The sequence below is a fragment of the Strigops habroptila genome, chromosome 6, assembly GCF_004027225.2.
Source record: "Strigops habroptila isolate Jane chromosome 6, bStrHab1.2.pri, whole genome shotgun sequence".
NCBI classification, from domain to species: Eukaryota; Metazoa; Chordata; class Aves; order Psittaciformes; family Psittacidae; genus Strigops; species Strigops habroptila.
Genome location: NC_044282.2, coordinates 62379379 through 62404966, shown reverse-complemented (window position 1 = coordinate 62404966; position 25588 = coordinate 62379379). Strand labels below are relative to the sequence as shown.

Below are 25588 nucleotides of genomic sequence, written 5' to 3'. Positions count from 1 at the left end.
TACAGGTGCAGGTGTGGTGGGATGCAGGTGTTAGTGTCAATGCCGGTACCGGTGCCGGTGCGGATGCAGATGCCAGTGTCCGGGTTTTGATACTGGTAGTGGTGCAGGTGCCAGTACCAGTGCCGGGCAGGTGTTGGTGTCGGTGCGGCCGTGGACCATATCAGTACCGGTACCGGTGAGGGTGGGGGAGCCAGTACCCGTGCGGTGCGGGTGTCAGTACCTGTGCGGGTGCGGGGCGCTGCCGGTCCCGGTGCCGATGCGGGGCGCTGAGGGTGCCAGTGCGGGGCGGTCTCGGTGCGGGTACCGGTGCGGGTGGGGTGTGGGGCGGTGGTGCTGAAGGACAGCTCCGCCCCCCCCCCGCCCCTCCCGCCCCCCGCTCCTCCGCCGCGCCGCGCCGGGCCGGGCCGGGCCGGTCCCTCCGCCGCTGCTGTCGCCGCCGCCGCCGCCGCCATGCCCCTGCCGGCCCCGCCGCCCGCCGCCGCCGCCGCCGCAGCATGAAGCGGCAGAACGTGCGGACGCTGGCGCTCATCGTGTGCACCTTCACGTACCTGCTGGTGGGCGCCGCCGTCTTCGACGCGCTGGAGTCGGAGGAGGAGACGGCGGAGCGGCGGCGGCTGGAGGCCAAGAGCCAGGAGCTCAAGAGCAAGTACAACCTGAGCGCCGAGAGCTACCGCGAACTCGAGTGGGTCGTCCTCAAGCTCAAGCCGCACAAGGCCGGCGTCCAGTGGAAATTCGCCGGCTCCTTCTACTTCGCCATCACCGTCATCACCACTATAGGTACCGTCTTCCCGGTGTTCCTCCCAGTCCCGGATACCCTCCTCCGCCTCCCGGCTGCGGGACGCCGGCTCAGGTCACCCCCACCCCCACACTCTTTCTCGGCTGCAAACCTTCCCCGTCACCCCGACCATCCCGGTGGTATCGGGCTGACCCAACCGCCCGGCTCCTCCACTACAGGGAACAGCCCCAGCCCGTTTCCGTGGTATCAGGGTGACCCGTCTGCGTGGTTCCTCCGGTACCTGGACCTCTCCCCAACCCGTCCCCGTAGTATCGCGGCTACCAGCCTGCCCGGCTACTCCGCTACCGGGACACACACGCACCCCGCCCGTCCCCATAGTATCTGGGCGACCCTCCCGCCAAGACCCCGATATTCCTCAGAAAGCCCCGCCAGCACTGTCCCCAAAACGCCCATCCCAGCAGCGGCAGGCTCATCCACCTCTGCTACCGGGAAATCCCCGCTCGACCTCTGCCCGTTCCTCCGGTATCGGGGCGACTCTCCCGGAGGGGAGACTCTCCACCACCGGAAAACCCCAGCCCGGATCCTCCCGAAATCGCCCTTTCCCGTAGCATCAGGGCTACCCGATCTGCCCGTGGCTCCGCTGCCCTGGGAACCCCCCGCCCGGACCTCCGCCCATCCCCGCGGTATCGGGTCTACTCTCCAGCCCCGCTTCCCAGCCCTGAAGCCCTCACCGGACACTCCCTGTCGCGCCCATTCCCGAGGCATCGGGGATCCCTCCTGCCCACCCTCTCCCGCCTCCCCGTCCTCGGGGAACGGCGACGCACCCATCGCCGTGGTCTCTGGTTTCCTTGCTCTCTAGGCACCCCTACCAGTGCAGCCTCTGGGCTCCTCACCGCCGCATCCCTCAGCTTTGGGGATCCCCCGCAAGAACCGGGGGCCCGTCACCCCCGCTCCCTGCCCCCTCTGCAGCTTAAGGGGGCAGTCTGAGCTGGGACACTCTTTCCAGCCTTGCGGGGGGGAAGCAGACGCTGGGGGGGTCCCAGTGGGGCTGTGGGACAGAGGAGGAGGAGAAAGGTCCCCTGAGGACGGGGATCCCTCGCAGCCCATCTCCTGCCCCTCCCGAGTGCCCCCCTGCTGTCACAGATGCACTGACCTTACAAGGGGGATATCAGTGCTGCACCCCTATGCTCGGGATGCTCCTGCTGTCCCAACCTTGGGATGCTCAGGGTGCCGGGAATGAGGGTCCCTGGGGAGATGCTGCTGGAGACTGCTGGGAGGGTCCCCCAATTTGGGAGAGGGGCTGCAGGAGCTGAGGGACTGCAGGGTCCCCCAGGGTCCAGACCAGTTGGATTGCCAACTCATCTGTCCTTGGGTGCTCTCGATGGGGACCTGCCATCCCCCGATCCCCAAACTGGGTGGCTGTTGGATCTCGGGGCTCAGACACGGGTGTTGGGGCGGCTGCTGGTTCCTGGGGCTGACACGCGGGTGTCAGGGTGTTGGTTCCCGGTGCTGACACATGGGTGTCGGGGTGGCCGCGGCTGAGTGGCGGCAGGGTCTGGCCTCTCCCGGCTGGCGGGAGCAGCTGGGAAAGGCTCTGGAAGTGGAGCCAAGCAGCTTATGTTTGACGTGCGAGGGAGGAGGAGCGGGCAAGGGGGTGCTCGGGGGGCTGGGGCGAGGAGCGAGCGGGAAGCGAGCAGCATCTCGCCAGCCCACACAAAGGATGCTGCAGTGACGGAGGAAGGAGACAAAGCCGGGCCGGTGGGCACGGTCCTGAGGCTGCAGCTCAGCACAGGGCTGCGGGCAGGCGTGGGGGCTCTGTCCCCTGGACACCCCCTGCCGTCCTCTACCTGCAGCTGCCCGGACCCCAGAGGGATGGAGGAGAGATGGCTGTGCCCTGACGCAGGCGTTACACCCCAGCAAAGCATCCTGCTGCCTGCAGCGGGGGTTAAAACCTTAATCCCTTCATTTGGGGCTTGTTGTGGGAGCCCAAGGGCCGCTCTGGGGTTGGGGTGATGACACCCGGCCCCCAAAAGCCACAGTGGAGCAGGAGGGACATGCAGAGGGAATGTTCCCAAACCGGGCTGTACTGTTCTGCTGGCATTAGACATTCCTTTCCCAGCAGCTTCAGCCTCTCTGTGATGTCCAAGAGCCCGTAGGGAAGGGGCACGGACGTAACTAGGTACAACAATGGTGTTTTTATCAAAATCTGAGGATTTAGAAGGCAGGTGGTTTAGCTAGCCTGTGGCAATGGAGCTCGAGTGTACCTGCAACAAGAGCAAAATCATCAAAAGCCACTGCTGTCAGGGAAGATGGGAAAGAAAATTCCATTATTCCCATGAAACGGGATTTTTCAGAGGGGGAAAAAAAAAAGTCATTCTCTCAGGAAATCGCCGACCAGCCCCTCTGTAAAGCTCCTGTTGCAGCCGGGAATGGTGGAGAGCCAGGCTCCCTTGGTGCTCCGGAGGCAGTTGGGATGTCAGGTCGAGATCCCCATGCCAGGGCCAGCTTTAAAATGGGAAGGGGGGAAAGCCGGGAGGGCGACGGGTCCCACTTGGAAAGCTTTTCATGCATTTCAGGGCTTTTGGGGCTTTTTTCCTTTATCTGGGAGCGGAGCCAAGAGTCAGCTGCTCCAAAGGTCTCCCACAGTCCCCACTCCCTCCAAAAGGCCGCCCCGAGCCCCGCACACTGCTAGTGGGGTGCAGCCCCCCACCAAGGAGCTGTCCCAGCACCTGGGGACCCCCAAAGCACCCCAAAGGGGGACTGAGGACTGGGATGTTTAGGTTTGCTGTCACCCACTCCACAAAGCCAGGGGCAAAGGGAGCTGCAGCGACGGAGCTTGCCTGCCCTCACAGCAGAGCTGGTCCCCAGGGTCCCCCTGTGGGATGTCAGTGTCAGCAGGACATGTCCCCTGTCACCTCCGTCCCTGTCCGCACACCACGGGCCTCTGTGCTCCAGGGCTGGCTGTGATGGCTCTCTCTGGATCGCTCCCAAAGGACACATTCCCCCCTCCTTCCTCCCCTGCTCACTGTGTGCAGAGGCGAGCGGCCATCTGGGCCGGGGCAGGTGGCAATGCCACCATGGTGTCACCATCTGTCACAGCCCTCCTCCTGCCCCACTTGTTTATCAACAGAGCAGGGACCCTGAGGTGAGACCAGGTCCTCACTGACCGTCTTCTGTATGGGCTGTCCCCATCAGTCACCCCGTCACCCCCACCTCGGCTGCCCCTCCGGTGGCAGTGGGCCTATCCCCACTCTATCTGTACGGGAAGCCCTTACCCTCCCAGCACCAGTGGGAAGGGAAGAACCTCAATTATCTGGCTTTGGGGGATGCAGCAGAGGGAAATGTCTCAGGGAAGGCATGAGAACCACCAGAACAAGGAGGGGGTTGCAGAAGTTTGGGGGCTTCAGTGGGGCTGGTCAGGGGGAACTCACTCCCTCTGGCCCCTCTGGACATTTCTGTTCCCATCCTGCAGTAGCCATGCCTGCTAAAAAAATAGCAGTAGAAATTAGTGTTGGCACATTTGATAAGTTTCAGAGTTAACGTGCCGGAGGGAAAAACTGTCCCACTCTGTTCCAGGGTTGGGATATCTCTCCCCTCAGCGCAGCGCCCCATGGGAGGCAATGCCCAGTGTGTGACCTCAGCCCCATTACAGGCAGTGCCTCACCCCTTCCAACCCTGTGGCTCCTTGTTTGCTGGGGGGGGTGTGCTCCTTTGAGTGTCTCAGCCATGCTGCTGAGCCACAGGGGCTGGCAGAGAGCAGCATTGGGCAGTCGGGATCGCTTTCCTTCCCTCTCCAGTTAGCCATCAGGCCACCCCTTGCCTGTGGTATGCTGGTATTGCTCATTGGGGTGTTCACTCTGAAACCTAATGAGGGTATACACCCCTCTGCCACTGATCCTCACCGCAGAGAATGAGCACGAAGAGGGTGGATGGGGAGACAGCATGTATGCACCGAGACCACAGCCACCCCTGAGCCCTTCCCAGCAGTGATGTGTGGTTTAGGGGTGCAGCTCACTGCCGCAGCAGCCTGCCCTGCCGGGGCTCAGTGCCTTTGCCAAGGAGGCAGAGCCTCTTCCCAGGGTGGCTCCAGCAAACCTGTTGTGTGACAACGTGGGGAGGTATTGTGGGTGTCCTCTCCCCTGGGATCCAGCCCATGGACCCTCTGAACTGGGAGCTTGGCCCTGCTGGCTGGATTGCTGCCCCTCTGCGAGCATCTGTGTCTCCCATCCCCCCCTCCCACCCAGGCTATAAATTCCATGCTCCTCTCCATCCCGAAGCGATAACAGCAATTAATACCCGCTCCCTCCCTGCCCCCCTGCCTGGCCTCTCCCAGCTGATGCCTCATTAAACTCGCCAGCAAAGCCTGACTCAGAGCAAGGCATAAACACCATGCGCGGGGCAGAGATGCTCCGAGGCGAGGGGGGGTTCATCACCCAGGACCGGGCAAAAGAACCCAGTTTCTTTGGGTTTGGTGTTTTTTTCCCCCCAGTTACCAAGGCCCAGGGCTGGTTGCTCGGTCTGCTTGGTGCTGCCAAGTCTAGTGCCAAGAGGGCAGACTGGAGCTGGAGGCTGCGGGAGAGCCCCGCTCTGCTGGGGTGTGATTTATGGGCTGGCTTAAATATTTATCAGGCGGCTCTCAGGCTGAAGTGACTGCGGCGTGGGATTTATAGTGGGCACCGCCACCTTGGATAAATCACAGCAGGAGGGTTAATTGAAGGAGCAAGAGTGGAGTGTGCTGCGGCAGGGAGAGGGTCTGCCTATGGAGAGGGGCAGAAAGTCTGCACTGGTGCTGCAAGTGGTGCTGGGTGCTGGGTGCTGAGTACTCGTGCATGGCATGGTGCACTATGTATGGCACTGCACATGATGCTGAGCACTGGTGCATAGTGCTGAGCACTGGTGCATGGTGCTGGGTGCTGGTGCATGGTACCAGTGCATAGTGCTGGGTGCTGGTGCATGGTGCTGGTGCACGGTGCTGGGTGCCGTTGCACACCCGTCCACACCTTGCCCTTACCCAGACAAAGCAGGGCACCGGGAGGAAGGAGCCACATCCTGCTTTTCACACTGGAGACCCTGGGTGTAGGCAGCAGGGAGGACAAGTGTCAGCCACTGCTCTGCCAGGCTCCTGCCCTGCCCAGCGGGGGCCTGAGCCAAAAAATGGGTGTAAATAACCCATTTTCTGTAAAGGAGAAGCAGCACATGGCATCCACCTGTTCCCAGGGATGCCCCAGCTACAGGGCTGTGCTGTCCCATGGGGTGCCCCCCCAAAAAAAATCCACCAGGACTAGTCTCCCAGACAGAGGTGTCCACCACATCCAGCCATGCCCATCACTGGGGTATCGCGCCTTGCCTGCCAGTGCAGAGGTTACCCGCGTCCTGCTGCAGGGCCCCTAAGGGCAGTGGGGGGACCCCCCTTTTGCAGGAGGAGGGAAGGATGGAGCAGGGAGGGAGAGGGGGCCGGGAAAGGGCCTGGCGGAGCCCCAGGACAGAGGGAAAAATTGCCAGTTTCGGCGCAAACAGGCGCTTGGCCGGCGCCGGGATTTTCCATGACACCATCCTGCCCCCCCCCGCCCGCAGGCAGCAGGGCCTGGGGGGGACCGGCGCTGGATGCACCCCAAACCGTCCTGCTCTGCCCCCTCCCCGGGCAGGAGGGCAGGGAGAGGGAATGTGGGGCTGCCCCCCGGCACCCCCCACTGTGGTGGGAGCAGGGATGGGAGGGCTGTGAGACACAACCCCCCCAAGTGTATAGGATAAATCTGGGGGGAAGGGGTCACAGTGATGTGTGGATAGGGGGGCTGGCAGGGGTAGATGCTGCTGCAGAGGATGGGAGGGGTTACTGGAGAGTTACCCTAATGCTCTGTTTTGGGGGGGGAACAGGGAGAGCCCAAATTCTGCCCCCTATTCCCTTCACCCAGAGAGGGAATGAGGGGATGCAGGAGGAGAGGTGAGCGCAGGGTGGGAAGAGATCTGTGGGTGGATGGATGGATGGGTGGGTGGATGGGTGGATGGATGGATGGATGGATGGATGGATGGATGGATGGATGGATGGATGGGTGGGTGAATGGGTGGGTGGATGGATGATCCTAGGATCACAGAATCCCACATTAGAAGGGACCTCAAGCATCGTCTGGTCCAACGTTCTTGGCCAAGCATGACCTACGCTACACACCCCAGCACCCTGTCCAGCTGAATCTTAACAGTGTCCAACATTGGGGAGTCACCACTTCCCTGGAGAGATTATTCCAGTGGCTGATTGATGAAAAATTGTCCTCTTGAGTCCAGTCGGAATCTCCCCAGGAGCAACTTGTGCCCATCACCCCTTGTCTTTTCCACATGACTCCTTGTAAAAAGGGAGTCTCTGTCATCTTTGTAGCCACCCTTTAAATACTGGAACATGGGGATAAGGTCTACCCTGAGCCTTTTTTTCTCCAGGCTGAACAAGCCCAGCTCTCTCAGCCTTTCCTCACATGGCTGTCCAGTCCTCGGATCATCTTTGTTCCTTCTCTGGACCCTTCTCCGGACCCTTCTCTGGACCCTTCTCCACCTTGTCCACATCTTTTTTGTACAGTGGGGGCCAAAACTGCACACACTATTCCCAGAGTGGCCTCACAAGCACTGAGCAGAGTGCGACAATGACATCTTTATCTCTGTCGGTGACGCCTTTGTTCCCCAGCAACCTGCTGGCTTTCTCTGCTGCAGGATGGAAGAAAGGGTGGATGGATGGATGGATGGATGGGTGGATGGATGGCAGGCAAGGTGAGAGGATGGCGAGCTGGTTGCCTCTTCATCTGCTCTGGTGAAGGCACAGTGAGGACAGTCCCCGCTGCAGGTCCAGGTCGCAGCTGGAACAGGGGCAGCCTGGGTGCTCTGTGTCCCAAGACTTGCTCCATCTGCATCACCCAAGTTCAGCCCAGGGGACATGCTGCCCATGTCCCATCCCTCTGCTCCAGCTGCCTGCCACCCTGTCCTGCCAGGATGTGTCCCCGGGCAGGACGAGCCCCTTCCTGGGGGAGACAGAGGCTTTGCAGGGCACGGGTGTCCCCATGCAGCACACCCAGCACCGAGCCCCTTTGTGCCAGGCTGTGTTTGCTCAGGGCAGGCTGGCAGCACGGCTGCTGCTGCCACATAGCTTTTTCCCATCCGCAATCTGACTGCTTGTTTGCCTCTCCCAGGCAGTGCCAAGGGGCACCCCGTGTGCTGACTGCACCACTGGGTCCCCATCCTCAGGCACTGATGACCTGGCAGGGCTGGGCACAGCCTGGGTGGCTCTTGGCTGTGGGTGCTGAGGAGAGCTTGCACCATTTGTACCTTGGTCAAGCTCATGTCGCCCAGGTGAAATGGGTGCCCATTAAACACTGAGTGAGATGCTGCTCCTTACTGGGAGCAATGGGACAGTGGGATGCAGGTCTGGATGCACAGCTGACGTGAGGAGGATAAGGATGGCACCCTGCACCCCAAGAGGTGCTCATCCACTGCCTCATTCTCTGGGGAAACCCCAACTGTTTCTCCACGAGAGCCAGGAGAATAGAGTACCTGTAGCTCATCTAGTTCCAACCCCCTGCCATGGGCAGAGACACCTTCCACTAGACCAGGTTGCTCAAAAGTGTCATGGTTGTGTGAAACCAGGCTTAGAAGGACCAGAGTTGGATTTATCCCAGGCTGGGACAGAAATTGGGGTTGATCCAAAGCATTGGAGGCTTCCAGGGTGGTCAATGCCTTGGTAGACACACACACACCACCCCATCAGTCAGGATACCTGAACCATCCCAACTGTCCCTCATCGCTCCTGCAGCCTCACAGCCCTGCAGTGCAGAGTGAAAGCCGCAGCAGGTCAGAGACCATGGTGAAGGGCTCTAGCATCCCTCTGCAGGGGCCAGGCTGTTGCAGTCGCAAGAGGCAGCAGCTGCACTGGGTAAGGGAGGGGGACACCAGCCACATGTCCCCCCCACAACAGACATGCAGGCTACAGAACCCACCCTGCTCCCTGCACGGACCCTGGAGGAGGAGCACCGTGATGGCTCTGGCAGCAGGACGCAGGGCTCCTGCGCAGGCATGGAGGTGTCCTGGCATGGGCCATGGCTTGTGGCCACCAGTCCTCGCTCCCAGCCAGCGCCTGCTTTCCTGCAGTGATCTGTAAAGCAAGGAGCTGTTTTCCTGCTTCATCCTCAAAACCCCCAGCCCAGCTCCAAGTCTCTGTTGTCAGCTGGGATGCTCTGTGTCCTACCCTGGCTGCCTGCAGCCAGTGTCCTCTCCCAGTGACCCTCTCCCTGCCTTCCCAACACTTTTCACCCTCCATCCTTGTCACACCTCCACTCTGCAAAGTGCTCCCCCTCCTCCCATCCCCATCCCCAGCAGCTGCCCACTAATCCCGGCCATCCATCGCTCCTGACAGCCTGGGATTTGCTCCAGGCCATGGCCCTGCTGAGACCTGCACCTGCTCCCCGCAGCCCTAAAAAGGAGAGGAGCCGGCCGCGTTCCGCAGGGACATGTCATATTTTCTCTCCGGGGACACACGCTGTGCTCCCTGCCTGCTGGCAGCACCCTGAGCCAGAGCACCCTGACCATGTTCTCCCGTTGCAGCATCCCATGGGACACCCCTCCAAGGAGTGCCTGCCGGTGGGGTGGTTTGGGGTGCAGGACATGGAGGGGAGATGCTGAACTCCTTTTGCAGGGAGGGCAGGAGCATGGCAGGAACCTGGCTGCCTCTGCCCAGGAGCTTGGCCGGGCTGGGACATGCCACAGTGTCAGCGTGTGCCAGTTGAACCTGGCAGCTGTGGGACTTTGCCGCACCTCCAGGAGCTGAGCACTCTCCAAAGTGGTTCCTTGCCACAATGGATGAAACCGCAGGTGCAACAGAGCTTTGGAGGTTCACCCTTTTCATTTCCTTCCTGGGGTCTCCGTCTCCCCGACAGCTGGATTTCATATCCTGGTGACCTTCCCCCTGTCCTCAGACGTGCTGGAGATCAGGCAGCACTGCTAAAGCCGGGAAAGGGAAGGGGGGGGTGACAGATTGACGGATGCTTGGATGCGCTGCGAGAGCTCATAAACTCCTTTCCCTGGGGAAACGGGGATAAATATAGCTGCGGGAGGCTGCGGTGATGCGGGGCAGGCAGGAGCAGGCAGCAGGATGCTCAGCGAGGCTGTCGGCAGGGACAGGGGCCGTGGGCACTGCTGGAGGCTTGTGTCCTAAAACCCACCCTCGACTGGCTGATGTGTGAGGAATAGGGAGATTTGGGTGTCTGGGAGAGGGACAGAGGCATCTGGCAGGAGATGAGAGGCAGGGGCAGGCAGACAGGCAGGTCAGGGCTCTGAGCCTGCCGTGAGGGCAGCAGGATGTGACCCTGGATAAATGCACCACCTGGCTCTGCTGTGGGACCCAGTGGCCACCCGGGTGGCATTGCACTGCCTCAGTGTCCCTTCTGCTGCTGGGGGGGACGCAGCAAGTGGCAGCTCCCTTTTTCTAACAGTGAGGGAAGGAGCAGGCTGGCACTTGGCACTGATGGGAGCAGTGATGCTCTCCGGTGATGCTCTCCAGCAATGCCCCATCCCTGGCAGTGTTCAAGGCCAGGTTGGACGGGGCTTGGAGCAACTGATCTAGTGGAAGGTGTCCCTGCCCGTGGCAGGGGGTTGGAACTAGATGACCTTTAAGGTCCATTCTAACCCAAACTATTCTATGACTCTATGATGCTCTCCAGCTCCCTGAGTCACAGCCCAAGCCAGCAGTGCTGACAGGGGTAGAAGGTCATGCCAGCTCCTTGGATGAAGCTTGGATGGAGACCTGATGATCCTTGGTTTTGCCTGGCTCTGGCCTGGCTGTATCCTTGGTGTTCCAACAGTGATGGTGACAGTGAGGGATGCCTCCTGCCTCTGCCCAGCCAGGGTTAAACAGAGCCGGTGCAGTCAAGCTCCCATGGGCTTGGAGGCAGCTGCAGCATCGCGTGGCCATGGGTGATGGTTTAATTGCTAGGACAGGCCTTGGAGAAGTGGGTGCTGCAGTGGGTGTGCTTGTGCCAGCACCCCCAGCCCTGTCCCAAATACGCTCAGGGTCCAAGGGGAGCATTTCTGAGCCCCCTGGGGTCTGAGTGGTCAGTGAGCTGCAGACACCAGCCTCCAGCACTGCTTCTGCTTCTGCTGCTGCCCACTGCCCCTGCCCCTGCCCCTGCTCCTGTCCCTGCTCCTGTCCCTGCTCCTGTCCCTGCCCCTGCCTGCTCCTGGACCCCAGCCCAATTGCTTGGGGTGTTGGGGATGAAGCTCTCGGTAGCCTTTGCCCTGGTGCTCATCCATGGTCTGGGGGTGCTGGAGAGGGGGAAAGGGAAAAGGAAGGAGAAGGGGAATAGGAAGATTAAAAATGGGAAAGGGAAAAGGAAAGGGAAAGGGAAATGGAAAGGGAAAGAAAAGGAAAAGAAAAAGAAGGAAAAGGAAAAAATAGAAAGAAGGAAAGGGAAAGGAAAGAAGAGAAAGGAAAAAAGGAAAAGGAAAAGGAAAAGGAAAAGGAAAAGGAAAAGGAAAAGGAAAAGGAAAAGGAAAAGGAAAAGGAAAAGGAAAAGGAAAAGAAAAGGAAAAGGAAAAGGGGGAAGGAAAAAGAAAGGGGAAAAAGAAAAGGAGAAATTAAGGAAAAGGAGAGAAAGAAAAGGAACAGGAAAAGGGGAAGGGGAGCAGCTGGTGCCTCATGGCGAGGGCCCCTCTGCAGCTCCTCAGCCCCCAGCTTGGCAGCCCCCACCCGCAGCCACAGCTGCCTCTGCCCGGGATCCATCAGGAACAACCTGCCAGCGCAGAGGTGGAACAGGTCCCTTCTGCCTGGGGCTTGTGCATTGGGAGCTGAACTGAAACCCCAAAGGGACCCCATGGCAGACCTGGATGGCAGGCAGTGGGGCATGGGAACATGGGGACATGGGGATGGTGGACAAAGGACAGCTAGCTGCCCTTGTCTCTTTGAGTCCTCAAAAATCCCTATTCTCCCTATCTCCTGCGCCTTTCCAGCTGCTCTGAAGTGGGCCATCTGGGAGGGGTATTTCAGGGAAGAGCAATCTCCGATCTCCAAAACCCCAAGGCTGGTCCCCCCACCCCAGCTGGGGTCCCTCCAAGCATCCCCAACTGCCCCCACCCCGCAGCAGAGATTCACCACCTCATCCATCACCCTGTGCCAGCCCCAAAGCTCCTTTCCCCACAAGTCAAGGGCTTTCCCCCTTCTCCAGCTCCCTCTTCTTCATTTTCCTTTGGAGACTCCATTATCCCCTAGCCTGCAGAGCTGTCTGCGGTCACTCCTTGTGCCTGGGGATGACAACGGCACCAGCCAGGGTTGGTGGAAGCGGTTTGAGGCTCTACACCCCCTATCTCCCCCTCAGACCACCAAGCTGATCCCACTCTGTGGCTTTGTTCCCCAGGTTATGGCCATGCAGCCCCCAGCACGGATGGGGGGAAGGTCTTCTGCATGGTCTATGCCCTGCTGGGGATCCCCCTCACCCTGGTCATGTTCCAGAGCTTGGGCGAGAGGATCAACACCTTTGTCAAGTACCTCCTCCACCGCATCAAGAAGTGCCTTGGCATGAGGCGGGTGGAGGTCTCCATGGCCAACATGGTCACCATTGGGTTCTTCTCCTGCATCAGCACCCTCTGCATCGGGGCAGCTGCCTTCTCGTACTACGAGCACTGGAGCTTCTTCCATGCCTACTACTACTGCTTCATCACCCTCACCACCATCGGCTTCGGGGACTACGTGGCCCTGCAGAAGGACGAAGCCCTCCAGAACAAGCCGCAGTACGTGGCCTTCAGCTTCGTCTACATCCTGACAGGGCTGACGGTCATTGGGGCTTTCCTCAACCTGGTGGTGCTGCGTTTCATGACCATGAATGCCGAGGATGAGAAGCGGGACGCCGAGCACCGGGCGCTGCTCACCCGCAACGGGCAGGCCAGCAGCATCCACACCACGGATACCGCCTCGGCCGTTCCGGCGGCAGCAGGGGGTGGCGGGAGCGGCGGCGGCGGCGGCTTTCGGAACGTCTACGCCGAGGTTCTCCACTTCCAATCCATGTGCTCGTGCCTGTGGTACAAGAGCCGGGAGAAGCTGCAGTACTCCATCCCTATGATCATCCCCAGGGATCTCTCCACCTCGGACACCTGCATGGAGCAGAGCCATTCCTCGCCTGGCCGCTGTCCGGAGACTCCCTCCAACAGATGTTTCTGCAACGCACGCCGGTCGGCCATCAGCTCCGTCTCCACCGGGCTCCACAGCCTGGCGGCATTCCAGGGGCTCATGAAGCGCCGCAGCTCCGTGTAGCCCCTCTCCATCCCCACCCGTGTCCCCCAGACCTCTCCCCTTGCCTCTGTGGCCAAAGACCTTTCTTGGTCATGGCAGGAGGAAACCACCCCTGGGTCTGGCAGCGGGCTGGGACCCCCGGGGAGCTGTGGGTCATGGTCCTCTGGCTTGGGAGGGATGCAGGAACAGCGGGAAGGCTGCCCCAGTCCTCTGGGAAGTGGGAAGAAGGGAGCTGCTGGTTTTATTTTATTTTAATTTAAATTAATTTTATTATTTTATTTTGCAAAACCACTCCTCAAAAATGTGAAACTTGAAGAGCTGGAGAGTGTTTTAACTTGATGGGGTGGGGGGTATGCCTGCACCTCCCTCCCTGATAAACTATGGGGGACCCCCATAGCCCCAGGACAGCCCCGGGGCAGCCCAAGGGTGCAAAAGCACGGCCGTGAGCCAGACACATGGTCCTGTGTGCACCAGAGGCCTCGTGAGACATACACTGAGGAGGACATGGGGCTCCCGGCACCGACCGCGGGCAGCAGCGGGGTCCTGTCCCATCCATCCTCTGCCTCCTCCAGCCACGGGCCGCGAGGGGACGCCGCGGCGAAGGCGAGCACGCATCAGCGGGCAAATCAGGCTAAGAGGGGCTTAGATGGAGCTTTTTCGATCCCTGCACACATCAGACTGCCCCTGCGGCCAAGAAAACAAGCCGTGAGTCACGTAGGCTGCAGAAAACGCCTGCCTCCACTCGGTGGGCAGCCCCCCGAGAGCTCTGTGGGCTATTTCAACCCTTTTCAGATTGGCAAACCCAGGATTTTCCAGGTGGAAAGGAAGCAGGAAGCACAGATCCATCACCAAGGAGGCAGGAAGGCAGTGGCAGTGTGGTCCCTGGGACCCCCATCTCCATCCTCCTCTGTGGCAGCTCTGGGGCCGGAGCTGTTACCCTTGGAGAGATTTTCTGGGGGACAACCTGAGGCATTATAAGAGGTTTTCACCCTTCTTCCCCTTCACACCCCTGGGTTGCACCAATCCCCTTTCAACCTTTCCCCCATCGCACCCCAACACCTTGAGCCCAGAGCAGGGGATGCTCCCGATGGTTCCCCCAGCAGAGACATCCTGGGGTCACCCCAGCACAGCAAGAGGGGATCAAAAACCTCTTTCCTTGTCCCCCTCCATGCATGGGGCAGCCTCCAGCCCCATGGGGAGCATCCCCATCACCCCTAGGACTGTGCCCACCCCCCTGCCAGCACCCAAAGCACAGGCCATCCCCCCACCAGTGGGGACACCCTGACATGTACCGGCCCCTTTGAGCCCAGTGGGTGCCAGGGGGACTTTGGGGACAGCCGACGCACCCAGCCCACCTATTTCTTTTCTCACCTTTTAACAGAAGAAAACCAATGTATTTCTATTACTTGACGACCTGTACATACTGTTAGATACCAGAGAGGATATTTATTATAAATGATGCTATCATCATATCTATAGAAGTCTATAAAGTATCTATCAGAAGGAGGGTCTTGGGGAAAACTTGTTGATGACTCCGGGGAATTTCTTTTCGCTCTCTGCATCCTTCTCATCCTAGGGCACCCATGGGGAACAACACTCCCCCTGGCAAGGTTTCTCTGGTTCTCATGCCAAAGTATATTTGTACCACTGAGTTACTTTCCATAGAGAGAGAAATAAAGGCTGGTTCAAACCTCAGCATTGCCTCGGCTTCTTCCCTTTGTGGGATGGGGGTCCCAGTCCTCTGGGACCTCCCTATCGTAGCTCTGTGCCCCATTGCCTTTGCTCTGCAGGGACCTGGAAATATGAGCATTTCCTTGGAATAAGCTTCTGCCCCTCTCCTGGCTTTTCCCGTGGATGAGGGAGAGAAGGAAAGGAGAGGCTCAGCTCTGAGCTCTGCAGCATCCTTTGGTGAGTTCAGTGGGAGAAGGGTCTCCCTTCTGCACAGGCTGAGCTCAGGGCTTCCTGACCTCTTCTATCCCACCATCACCCATGGATGTAAGGCTGGAGGGGACCCTGCTGCAGCTTTTCCCATGGGAGCCCCTCCAAATCCCCAGAGCTATAAACCTCTTGCTGTTACCCACAGCAGCATCTCTGCAGCTGCGGCTCAGGTTGGAGAACTCCCTCTGCTCCGTGCAACAGCCAAGAAGCATCCAAGACCTTCTGTGTGAGCCAGGAGGGACAGGGGTGAGCCCCCTGCCTTGGGCTGCATAGGGAAACTGAGGCACAGAGAGGAGGCACATAAAGAGGAGAGCTGGGGGCACCTTGAATGATATTGGGCATCTGGCTCCAAACCTCCAAGGGGGTTTGGGCAGTGGTGAGGGCCAGGACGCACCAGGGTGGATGGGGCCATCTCATGGCTGGGGCTGTCAGCAGAGCTTTAGGCTGCTCTCCTGCCTTTAAGTGGATAAAACGGCTCTCTCCAAAGCCAGGCGTGAGCCACTGGCTAATCTAATAACACTAAGCCTGCAAAGAGCAGATCTGCCTTGGCAGCTGATGGAGAGAGCGGATCATGAGAGCGGCAGCTTTCACCCTGCACAAGGGTGCATACATGGGGCTGTGGGACCATCGGGGACTGGGGGCTTCCCTGGTGTCCAGTCCCTCTGTTATCCCTCCCTCCTGCCTCTGGGGTGCAGCTGGAGGGGGCAGAGGCATCCCTCCATCCTCCTCTGCCTCCAATGCTTCCCATCAGGAAGTCAGGATGCTAAGCCAGCCAGAACTATGGCCTGGTCCAGTTCAACAATTCCCAGGGTGTAACTGGTCCCCCAGGCTCCCATCCCACTTCATGCAGCCACCAGCCTTCCCAGCATGGCACAACCAGGGCAGCAGGGGACAAAGTCACCCATGGGTGGTCATGGACCTGCTGGGAGGCTGCTGGTGGCACAGGGCTGGGAGTCATGGAGATGCACAGGGACTAAGAGAGGATGGAGAAACAGCCAGAGAGAGGAACCTCATGCAGCTCAGTGAGGAGAAGTGCAAAGTCTTGCCCCAGGGAAGAACAACCCCACATAGCAATGTCCACCCACCTCAGCAGAAGAGGACCTAGGGCTGCTGGTGGACACCAGGCTGACCATGAGCCAACAACATGCTCTTGCTGCAAGGAAGGCTGAGGGTAATACAGGCTTCATTAGCCAAAGCATTGTCAACAGGTCAAGGGAGGGGACCCTTCCCCTCTGCTCATCACTGGAGAGGCCACCCCAGGAGTGCTGGACCCTGTTCTGGGCTCCCCTGTCCATGGGAGATATGGACATACTGGAGAGAGTCCAGCAAAGGGCAGTCCGGTCCACCAGGTAGGTGTAGATGGCAGACTGGAGCATCTCCCCTAGGAGGAAAGGCTGAAGGAGCTGGGGAGCAGAGAAAGCTCAGGGGGTCTCACCATGGCTATAAACACCCGATGGGGAAGAGGATGGAGCCACGATCTTCCCAGTGGTGCCCACTGACAGGACAAAATGCTCAGCCACGTCCCAAAAGGTCCACTTTGGGAAAACAGAGCATCCCCAGGGGAGCCATAGGGATCTGCAGGGGCTGGTCCTTTCCAGCCAGACCAGGGCAGCACAGGAAGGTCCCTGTGATGTGCAGGGTATGGGGTGGGAGCTTGGACACCTCATAGCAGGGGGCCGAGATGTGTCCCCATTGGAGGAACCCCTAGCAGGTCCCAGGAGGTTTAGGAGCACCAGAGCCATCTGCCCCTCTGCCTCATCCCGGGTGATCTTTTTTCCCTCTCAAAGCGTTTAAATTCTACTTGTCAGCCATAGACCAAATATTTACAGTCCGCTGGAGGGACTTAGAATTCCTCCCGGTATTAAGCAGCTCTCAGCTGCAGGGGAAGCTCAGACCCAGGCAGTTGGGGCTCATCCTGTGCCTCCTCAAAGCCTTGAGGAAGAGGAGGAGGAGGGGTGGGGATTGAAGGCTTCTATCCTGGCTGAAAAGGGGCCAGGCAGGGGGTGGGAAGCAGGTAGAGAATGGGGAAAATAAGGGGGGGGGCGGGGAAGGGTTAGGGGGAAAAGCAAAAGAAATGAAAACTCACACAGCTCTGCTTTCTAAAGCCATTTTCGGTATTCTTTTTAAATTTATTTTTAAAAAGCCTTATAAGTGTTTCTGTTTTCCATTCCCAGCTCATTAAACCCAGTAAAAAGCTCTGGCAGGCACCACTGGGGAGGGGGAGACCATATTTTTACTATCCTGAGCTTCTACCTACCCCATCACACAAGTGGCCTCAACATCTCTATTGCTGTGCACCAAGGGCCTTTGGATGCTGAAGGTATTGATTCAAAGAAATCACTCCACAGAATGCACTGCAAAGTAAAGCACAAGCCTTTACTGGTGCCGGGAGCACGTGGGGGTTCAAACCTCCATACATGTGTCCAAAGAACAGTAAATCTTAGGGGTTCTTTTGTACCTACTTTTCATCTTGAGATAATTCCATCTATTCATACAATTTGGAAAGTTGCATAGCTTGTGATTTTCTTACCCTATTGTGCGCTTGGGTTAGGGCTACAATGATAGTCTATGGGTTAGTATTAATCAGGATTCTTACAGCTGTTTACCTTTTAGCTTAGTATTATTGATTAACTGCTAATACCTGCGAACCACGTGCTTGGTTCTTCGTTCAAATTGTTATCATATTTTGCCATTAGGGATGTCCCTGCTTATAAGCAACTTACAGAAGCAGATGCAAGGCTGCCTACATACCTGAGTTCTAACTTGCTGTATATGATGCCCTGATGATCTACCAGGAGGGCAGGTCCTTACTTGGAGATGGGTTTCTATTAAGAGTGTGCGGTCGTGTTTTTAGTGCTGAGTCATACTCATGCTAAATAGCAAAGTTATGTCAGCTAAAGCCTAATGGCTTGGTCTCAGTATCCCGGGGCAGCTGGGGGACTTGGGACCAAATTTGGGTCTGAATTCAGGGAGAAGACATGGGAGAGGTGCTGGGGAGGAACGCTGTGTCTGGCTGGATGCAGCCACGGGATGGGGAGCACCAGCGGCACCAGCCTGGGGACCCTGAGCTGGTGCTGGGGACACTGGGGTGACCTGAGGGGCAGAGGCAACCTGCTGTAGCCAGTGGCATCTCCGTGAGCAGCATCCTGGCATCTTCTGTGACATGATGCAGCAACCTCTGTGGGATCAAGCGCATCCTCAGCAAGCTTGCTGATGACACAGAGCTGTGTGGTGCACTTGACATGCTGGAGGGAAGGAGTGGGATCCAGAGGGACCTGGACAGGCTGGAGAGATGGGCCAGTGCAAACCTTGTGGAGTTCATCAAGGCCAACGGCAAGGTCCTGCACCTGGATTGGGGCAATCCCAAGCACAAATACAGGCTGGGGGAGACTGGATTGGGAGCAGCCCTGAGGAGAAGGACTTGGGTGTGTTGGTCAGTGAGAAGCTCAGCATGACCCGGCAGTGTGTGCTTGAGCCCAGAAACCAACCATGTCCTGGGCTGCATCACCAGCAGCGTGACCAGCAGGTCGAGGGAGGGGATTCTCTCCCTCTGCTCCGCTCTGGCGAGACCCCCCCTGCAGTCCTGCATCCAGCTCTGGGGCAACAACATAAGAAGGATGTGAAGCTGTTGGAGCGAGTCCAGAGGAGGCCACAGAGATGCCCCGAGGGCTGGAGCACCTCTGCTATGGAGACAGGCTGAGAGAGCTGGGCCTGTTCAGCCTGGAGAAGAGAAGGCTCCACGGAGACCTTAGAGCAGCTTCCAGTGCCTAAAGGGGCTGACAAGAAAGCTGGAGAGGGGCTTTTGACAAGGGCCTGTAGGGACAGGACAAGGGGGAATGGCTTTAACCTGGCAGAGGGGAGATTGAGATGAGATCTGAGGAAGAAGCTCTTCCCTGTGAGGGTGGTGAGGCCCTGGCACAGGTTGCCCAGAGAAGCTGTGGCTGCCCCATCCCTGGCAGTGTTCAAGGCCAGGATGCACAAGGCTGGCGAGCCCAGGAAATGGGAGTGGAGCCCAGGAGAGGGAAGAATTAAACACTGTTAATGAGGGGATGGGCCTCATGGCCTTATTAATTCCATGGGTCTGGGGAGCTTCTATGCCGTTGGGGGAGTCGGGTGGTGCATGTGCACTGACCTGCAGGGGCACATGCTTGTGGGCAGGACACGCCACCATCCCCATCGTGCCAGCCTGTCTCCACTCTTCCCGGTCCCAGTGGGACTGGGTGTTTCTAATGTCCCGTCTCTCCCCGCTGGGGACCGCATGGATCCCAGACAGACCCACACGTGTGTTTGTGCAGGGCTGGCATTGGCATGGAAGGGTGGGCATGTGCTATGCATTGTGCAGGGGACTTTGTAAGTCAGTGGCTCTGCCACCGCTCCCCAACATGTCCTTGGAACACTCACCCATCCCGGGGCTGGAGGAGGGGCACCAGCAGAGGGAGCAATGGGGGACCAGCCCCAGCTGGCCCATCCTCCCTGCACAGCCTATAATGTCCCCATGAGTGTCACCAGTGGATCTCTGCCGGGGGGGAATTGAGACGTGTTTGGGATGTTGCAGACATGGGAGTCACCGGGTTCCTGGAGGCAGATCTACAGCCTGAACATCAGCAGGGGCCAGTGGCTGCTGGGTGTCCCTGTCCCGTGGGGTTTGGGGGTATACTGCTCTGCCTCCACCCTGTTCCAATAGGAGCCCCCCACCATGAAGCCACCAAAGCCAGCGCTCACCCCCGATCACATTCCTCCACAGGATAACATTTTGGTCCCCTTCCCGCAGCATCTTTGGGGGTCAGTGAGGGCAGGAGGCAATGCCCACCTCTGCCCTGCCCATACATGGCCCCCAGCGGCTGGAAGGGTTAACTCCAATCAGCATAGACAGCCTTGGCGAAGGCCCTTGGAGTGGGATTTTTTCTCCCCCGAGGCCTCCCACGGGTCATGGCTGCCGGGGCTGACGTGGGATGGAAAAACAATTTATCTCCATCTGGCGGGAAGGCCCGGGGCGGGGGGGGGGGAACGGACAGCAGCAGAACCCGGTGCCAGGTGTAGAGGGGCCCCTGACACCCCTCAGTTGGGTCAGTGGGAGCTGGGGCTCACAGGGGGATGGTGAGACCCCGACCCTGGCAGACACAGGTCCCAGGATGGGGAAACTGAGTCACGGAATCTCCATGCGGCTGGGGGGGGGAATTGCCCCCCGACAAAAAGCCCCAGGGAGCCGAAGGACGGGGTGGGAGGTCTGGGGGGGTTGCCTTGGAGCTGCGAGGTCCCTGAAGCCCTAGGGTGCCCCCGAGAGAGTACCCCCATCCAGCCCCATAGTCTGGGCAGCGTTAATCCGGGCAGCGTTAATCCAGGCAGGGTTAACCCAGGCACGGTTAGTCCGGGCAGGATTAGTCCGGGCAGGGATAGCTCGGGCAAGGTTTAACTCGGGTAGGTTTAGCCCGGGCAGGGATCAGGATTTAGACCGGCCAGAGTTCAGCCGGGGCAGGGTTTAGTCCGGGCAGGGTTATCCCGGGCAGGGGGCAGGGTTCAGCCAGCGCACATTTAGCCCAGGCAGGGTTTAGCCCCGGCAGCTCTCTCGCTCCTGCCTGGCCCGGGAAAAGCGTCGGGACCGGCGCCCCGAGAGCCGCCAGGACCTAACCCTGTACCGCTGGCGCCATCTGCCGGCACCGCCGCGGCGGGCACACGTCCCACGGGGCCCACGGCGCTGCGAGCCTGGCAGCGGGGCACCGCGGCGTAGGGGCCGGGGCACCGGGGTGCCGGCACCGGGACCGCGGGGCGCCGACACACGGGCACGGCGGCGGGGCGGGGCCATGTCCGCAGGGGGCGGGGCCATGTCAGCAGGGGCGGGGCCATTCCTGCAAGGGGCGTGGCTATGCCGGCAGGGGCGGGACTAAGCCCTCAGGGGGCGGGGTCATGCCGGCAGGAGGCGTGGCTACGACCGCAGGGGCGGGGCGGTGGCGGCGCGGTCCCGGTGCAGGGCGGGAAGCGGCGGCGGCGGGGCCATGGCCTGGTCCCGGTACCAGCTGGGCCTGGTCGCCCTCATGCTGCTCACCGGCTCCATCAACACCCTGGCGGCCAAGTGAGTCCTCCCGGCGGCTGGGGGGGGGACCCGCGCCGCGGGGCTGGCGGCCTGCGGCGGCCCCGGCCCCCTCTTTGGGCCCGCGGCTGCGCCCTGCTCAAGGGCCACCCCCAGGCCCTGCGCTCCCCCGCGGGCTGGAGCCCGGTCCTCAGGCCTCCGGTCCCCTCCTTCCATCCCGGGTTTGTCCCCCCCATGCGCCGGGGGTGTCACCCGGGTTCGGGCCGCCTCCCGCCGTACCCCAGCCCCACGCAGGGACTGGGGCACCCCGGGGCTGCCCAGGCCGAGCCCCGGTCCTGGCTGCGTGAACAGAGCCCCAGGACCTTTCCTTTGCCCGCTCACACCCCGGCTGGGCAGCTCGGGGCATGGGGGGCAGGCCGCGCTGTGGGGCGCCCCATAGGGACTGGGGCTGCCGCTGGTGGGGGGCCCAGCTCCTGGTGATGGGGAAGGAACGGGGGGGCTGCATGGCCGGGGGTGTCCAACCCTCTCGTGGGTGCTGCTGAGGGTGCAGGACTCACTGTGGGTGCTGTGCTCAGGGTGCTGGGGAGGAGCTGTGGGAGTGACCCCCCAAAACAGGCTCCCTGCACCCCAGCTCACCCCAAAAGCCAGTCGGGGGCTGGATTGAGCCCCTTCCCACAGAGAGCACCCTGGGGTGCTTCCACCCTCACAGCGAGGATGAGGACAGCGTTCCCAAGAGCTGCCCAGGCCAGGCAGACCTGCCCAGCCGGCTCATTCCGCCGCTGCCGGGCAGGCACACGGGTGTCAGCGGGTTCGCACCAGGCTGCGGCTGGTCCTGGTGTTACAGCAGAGCCAGGCCCCCGGATGGGGAAACCAAGGCACGGAATCTCCATGTGGCAGAGCAGAGCTGGGAGGCGGCACCGAGCGCTCACCCGGCTCACGAGGCTCGTGTGTGGCCTCACAAAGCCTCTTGCGAAACACGGACCCGAGCTGTCCCATGGCGGAGGGGCTGCGGTGGGTCAGCCGGGGCTGACTCACACTGAAATCTTGCTGGCCTGGCTGAAAAGCCCCTCGCAGAGCAGTGGGGGACGGGCTGGGGATTGCCCTGGCCTCCGCTCGCACCCCGTTTCCCTGAGCTCAGCAGGTCTGTGGCTGCTCGGCGTCAGCAGAAAGCAGCTGAAGGGTTGCTGGGTGCCTGCCTCGCTGTATCAGGGTGCACCGCCATGTCCTGGGGTCCCCTCCTGGTGCAGATGGTCCCTCAAGAGGGTTGATCTTCGCTGAAACAGGCCAGGGGGACCTGTACCACAGCCTGTGTTTATCCAGCATTGTCCCCTGTGCTGCATGGAATACCCAAAAGAGGGGTTTTGTGCCCCAGAATGGTGGCTGAGGGTGCGAGTAGTGGGAGCTGCTGCGCACCAGCCTGTGACCCAGCATCATTTCTGGGCCCTGTGTCTCTTAGCCCCCAAGTTTTCAAGGCTGGTGATGTAGAGAGGGGGCCAGGGTGACCCCCACCACGCTGTCCTGGTCTCCCCAGCAGGAGGTGGTGCTGCCTGGCTGGGTCCAGCGGCACGGGGACACCGGATCGTGGGGCTGTGCAACATGGCCATATCCATTTCTCTGCCTATCACTCAGGGCTGGGAGCTGGGCCAGGAGCTGCCGGCAGGTCAAGGCAGCCGCAGCGGCGTCTCCTTCCCCATGGACATCCTGTCCTTACAGCTGCCACCTCAGGGGGCTGGTGGCCCATAGGGCAGCCCCAGGCTGGCTCTTGGGGTGCACTTCATCTCCCCATAGCCCCCTGCTCTAACCACCACCCTCTCCTCTGCCTCCTAGGTGGGCCGATAACTTCAGCGCGGCCGGCTGCAGCGGGAAGGAGGAGCACAGCTTCCAGCACCCCTTCCTGCAGGTGAGCCCCCCGCCCTGGGCAGGATGGGCCTCGCCAGCAGGACCAGCCCCCCTCACCCGCTCTCTCACAGGCCGTGGGCATGTTCCTGGGTGAATTTTCCTGCCTGGGGGTGTTTTACCTGCTGGTGTGGAGGGATCGGCGGAGGCCGGAGCCCAGCATGGCCCCGTCGCAGCCCTTCAGCCCGCTGCTCTTCCTGCCCCCCGCCCTCTGCGACATGACTGGGACCAGCATCATGTACGTGGGTAAGTGCTGGGGTATGGGTCAGTGCTTTGCCCTGCAGGGACATGGCCATCCCTGGGGCCAGATTCGGCTTTTGGGCTGCAGGACTCCATGGTGCTTTTGGTTTTGACCCTGACATGGGTTAGAGGGGTCTGAGCAAACACTTCCCACCCATGCAGTGAGTTGTGGCAGGGCTCAATAAGCAAAGTTCCTCGTTGGGGGGCACGGTGTTCCTGTGGAGTGGGGATGTGGGGCTGAGTTTTGGCATGAACCTCTCTGCTGCCAGATCTGAGTGGGAGTGGGAGGAGACAGCATTGCTGCCCCTTCCTCTGCTTAATCACACTTCATCAGGGACTGTGGTGATAGGACAAGGAAGAATGGGTTCAAACTTAAACAGGGGACATTTAGGTTAGATATAAGGAAGAAGTTGTTCCCTGTGAGGGTGGTGAGGCCCTGGCACAGGGTGCCCAGAGAAGCTGTGGCTGCCCCATCCCTTGCAGTGTTCAAGGCCAGGTTGGACACAGGGGCTTGGAGCAACCTGCTCTAGTGGAAGGTGTCCCTGCCCGTGGCAGCGGGTTGGAACTGGATGAGCTTTAAGGTCCCTTCCAACCCAAACCATTCTGTGACTCTATGATCTGCTCTTAATTACCACAGCAGACTGTTAAGTGGCGATGGGGTGCCATTAGATGACTCCATATGCAACACATGGATCTGTCTCTCCCCACAGCCTTGAACATGACCAGCGCCTCCAGCTTCCAGATGTTGCGGGGATCTGTCATCATCTTCACTGGGCTCCTCTCCGTGGCCTTCCTGGGCCGCAAGCTGGAGCTGAGCCAGTGGCTGGGCATCCTGGTCACCATCGTGGGGCTGGTGGTGGTAGGGCTGGCTGACCTGCACAGCTCCCATGGCCAGAAACACAACCTCAGCCAGGTGATAACTGGTACGTGGTGGCCCTCGGGGAAGGTGGGATGGCCATGGGGGGTAAGAACTCCCGCAGGGTGCGTGCCAGGCTTTCTGAACATGGCTTGGCCGTGTTGCACATCTAGTGGGTAGGGAGGTGGGGGCTCAGCTTCCCCTTCCTTCTTCCCTTCCTTCCTTCGTCTTCTTCCCACTTCCCCCTTTCCTTCTTCTTCTCCCCCCCCTCCCTTTCCTTCTTCTCCCCTCCTTTCCTCCCTCTTCTTCCCCCCCTTTTCTCCTTCCCCCCTCTTCCTTCTTTTTCTTCCCTTCCCCTTTCCTTCTCTCCCTCTTCCTTTACCTTCTTTCCCCACACCTCCACCTTCCTTCCTTCTTTTTCCCCTCTTCCTTCTCTCCTCGCAGGCGACCTACTTATCGTCATGGCACAGGTGATCGTCGCCATCCAGATGGTGCTAGAGGAGAAGTTTGTCTACAAGCACGACGTGCACCCGCTGCGGGCCGTGGGCACCGAAGGTCTGTCGTGACATCAGCCAAAGGGTTGAGTGCTTGAGGGGTTCTGGATCCCCCAAACCCAGCCTGGGGAGGGCCACTTTGTGGCAGGGTGGGAGGAGCAGGCTGCAAAGCGGGGGCTGTTGTAGAGGTTTGGGTCTTGTGGGGCAGGGAGGGACAGGCTTGGAGCAGCACCCATCTGACACCCACTTGCACCCCGCAGGTTTCTTTGGCTTCATCATCCTGGCCCTGCTGCTGGTGCCCATGTACTACATCCCGGCGGGCAGCTTCAGTGGGAACCCTCGGCGGACATTGGAGGATGCCCTTGACGCCTTCTGCCAGGTCGGCCACCAGCCCCTGATCGCCCTGGCCCTGCTGGGTAACATCAGCAGCATCGCCTTCTTCAACTTCGCCGGCATCAGCGTCACCAAGGAGATCAGTGCCACCACCCGCATGGTGCTGGACAGCCTCCGCACCCTCGTCATCTGGGCCGTCAGCCTGGCCTTGGGCTGGGAGACCTTCCACGGCCTGGAGATCTTGGGGTTCGGGGTGCTGCTGGTGGGGGCTGCTCTTTACAACGGCCTGCACCGGCCCCTGCTCACCTGCCTGCCCTGGCACACGGACGAGGCCGGCGCGGCGGCCGAACGGGAGGGTTTGCTGCAGGGCGAGACCACGGCCATCAACAGCGAGAGCTGAGCACTCGCTGCCCGTGTCCGGCTTGGTCCTGGGTTCATTGCCCTGGGTGATCCCTCCTCCCCTCCTCAGGAGGAGATTGGCATGGTGGCGATGATGCCAACCACCGTCCTGCTGCTGTTGGCAGGAGAAAACTCTGCCTTGCCAGGGCTCCGGGAGGGGATGGCAGGCTGTGCCTGCCCACAGGCCCTGGGCCCCTGTGTGGGGCATGTTGGAGCCTCTGCCCCTGATCCCCGAGAGGCCTGGGAGGTTGGGGAGGAGGGGCTGGCCCCACTGTTTCCCCAGCCTGCCTCTCCCCCTAATAAAGTGCATCACCTGTGGCTTGCTCCTGGATGTCAGTGCTGGCCATGGAGAGGGTCTGGGGGCCCCCAGGGTGATGTATGGGGTTCCTGATAGACCCAGGACAAGGGTGGGGGT

The 25588-nt window shown here is 60.2% G+C and overlaps 2 protein-coding genes across 2 annotated transcripts; both read left to right on the top strand.

Annotated features, from left to right (window-relative positions):
* The first annotated feature begins 372 nt into the window (after positions 1-372).
* Positions 373-14684, top strand: KCNK3 (potassium two pore domain channel subfamily K member 3). Its single transcript, XM_030489023.1, has 2 exons — positions 373-777; positions 12118-14684. The coding sequence occupies exons 1-2, from the start codon at positions 495-497 to the stop codon at positions 13008-13010; spliced, it is 1176 nt and encodes a 391-aa protein (XP_030344883.1). The 5' UTR covers positions 373-494; the 3' UTR covers positions 13011-14684.
* Positions 14685-20852: 6168 nt separating this feature from the next.
* On the top strand, positions 20853-25491 carry SLC35F6 (solute carrier family 35 member F6). The gene is made up of 6 exons (XM_030489018.1): positions 20853-20997; positions 22783-22855; positions 22926-23097; positions 23802-24014; positions 24392-24502; positions 24702-25491. The coding sequence occupies exons 1-6, from the start codon at positions 20921-20923 to the stop codon at positions 25172-25174; spliced, it is 1119 nt and encodes a 372-aa protein (XP_030344878.1). The 5' UTR covers positions 20853-20920; the 3' UTR covers positions 25175-25491.
* Positions 25492-25588: the final 97 nt, after the last annotated feature.

Excerpts from the sequence above, each read along its gene's own strand:
- SLC35F6 (XM_030489018.1), top strand. The coding sequence starts at position 20,921 with ATGGCCTGGTCCCGGTACCAGCTGGGCCTGGTCGCCCTCATGCTGCTC. Across the intron at positions 23,098-23,801 it reads GACCAGCATCATGTACGTGG|CCTTGAACATGACCAGCGCC; the intron begins GTAAGTGCTGGG and ends CTCTCCCCACAG. Across the intron at positions 24,503-24,701 it reads GCGGGCCGTGGGCACCGAAG|GTTTCTTTGGCTTCATCATC; the intron begins GTCTGTCGTGAC and ends TGCACCCCGCAG.
- KCNK3 (XM_030489023.1), top strand. The coding sequence starts at position 495 with ATGAAGCGGCAGAACGTGCGGACGCTGGCGCTCATCGTGTGCACCTTC. Across the intron at positions 778-12,117 it reads CACCGTCATCACCACTATAG|GTTATGGCCATGCAGCCCCC; the intron begins GTACCGTCTTCC and ends TTTGTTCCCCAG.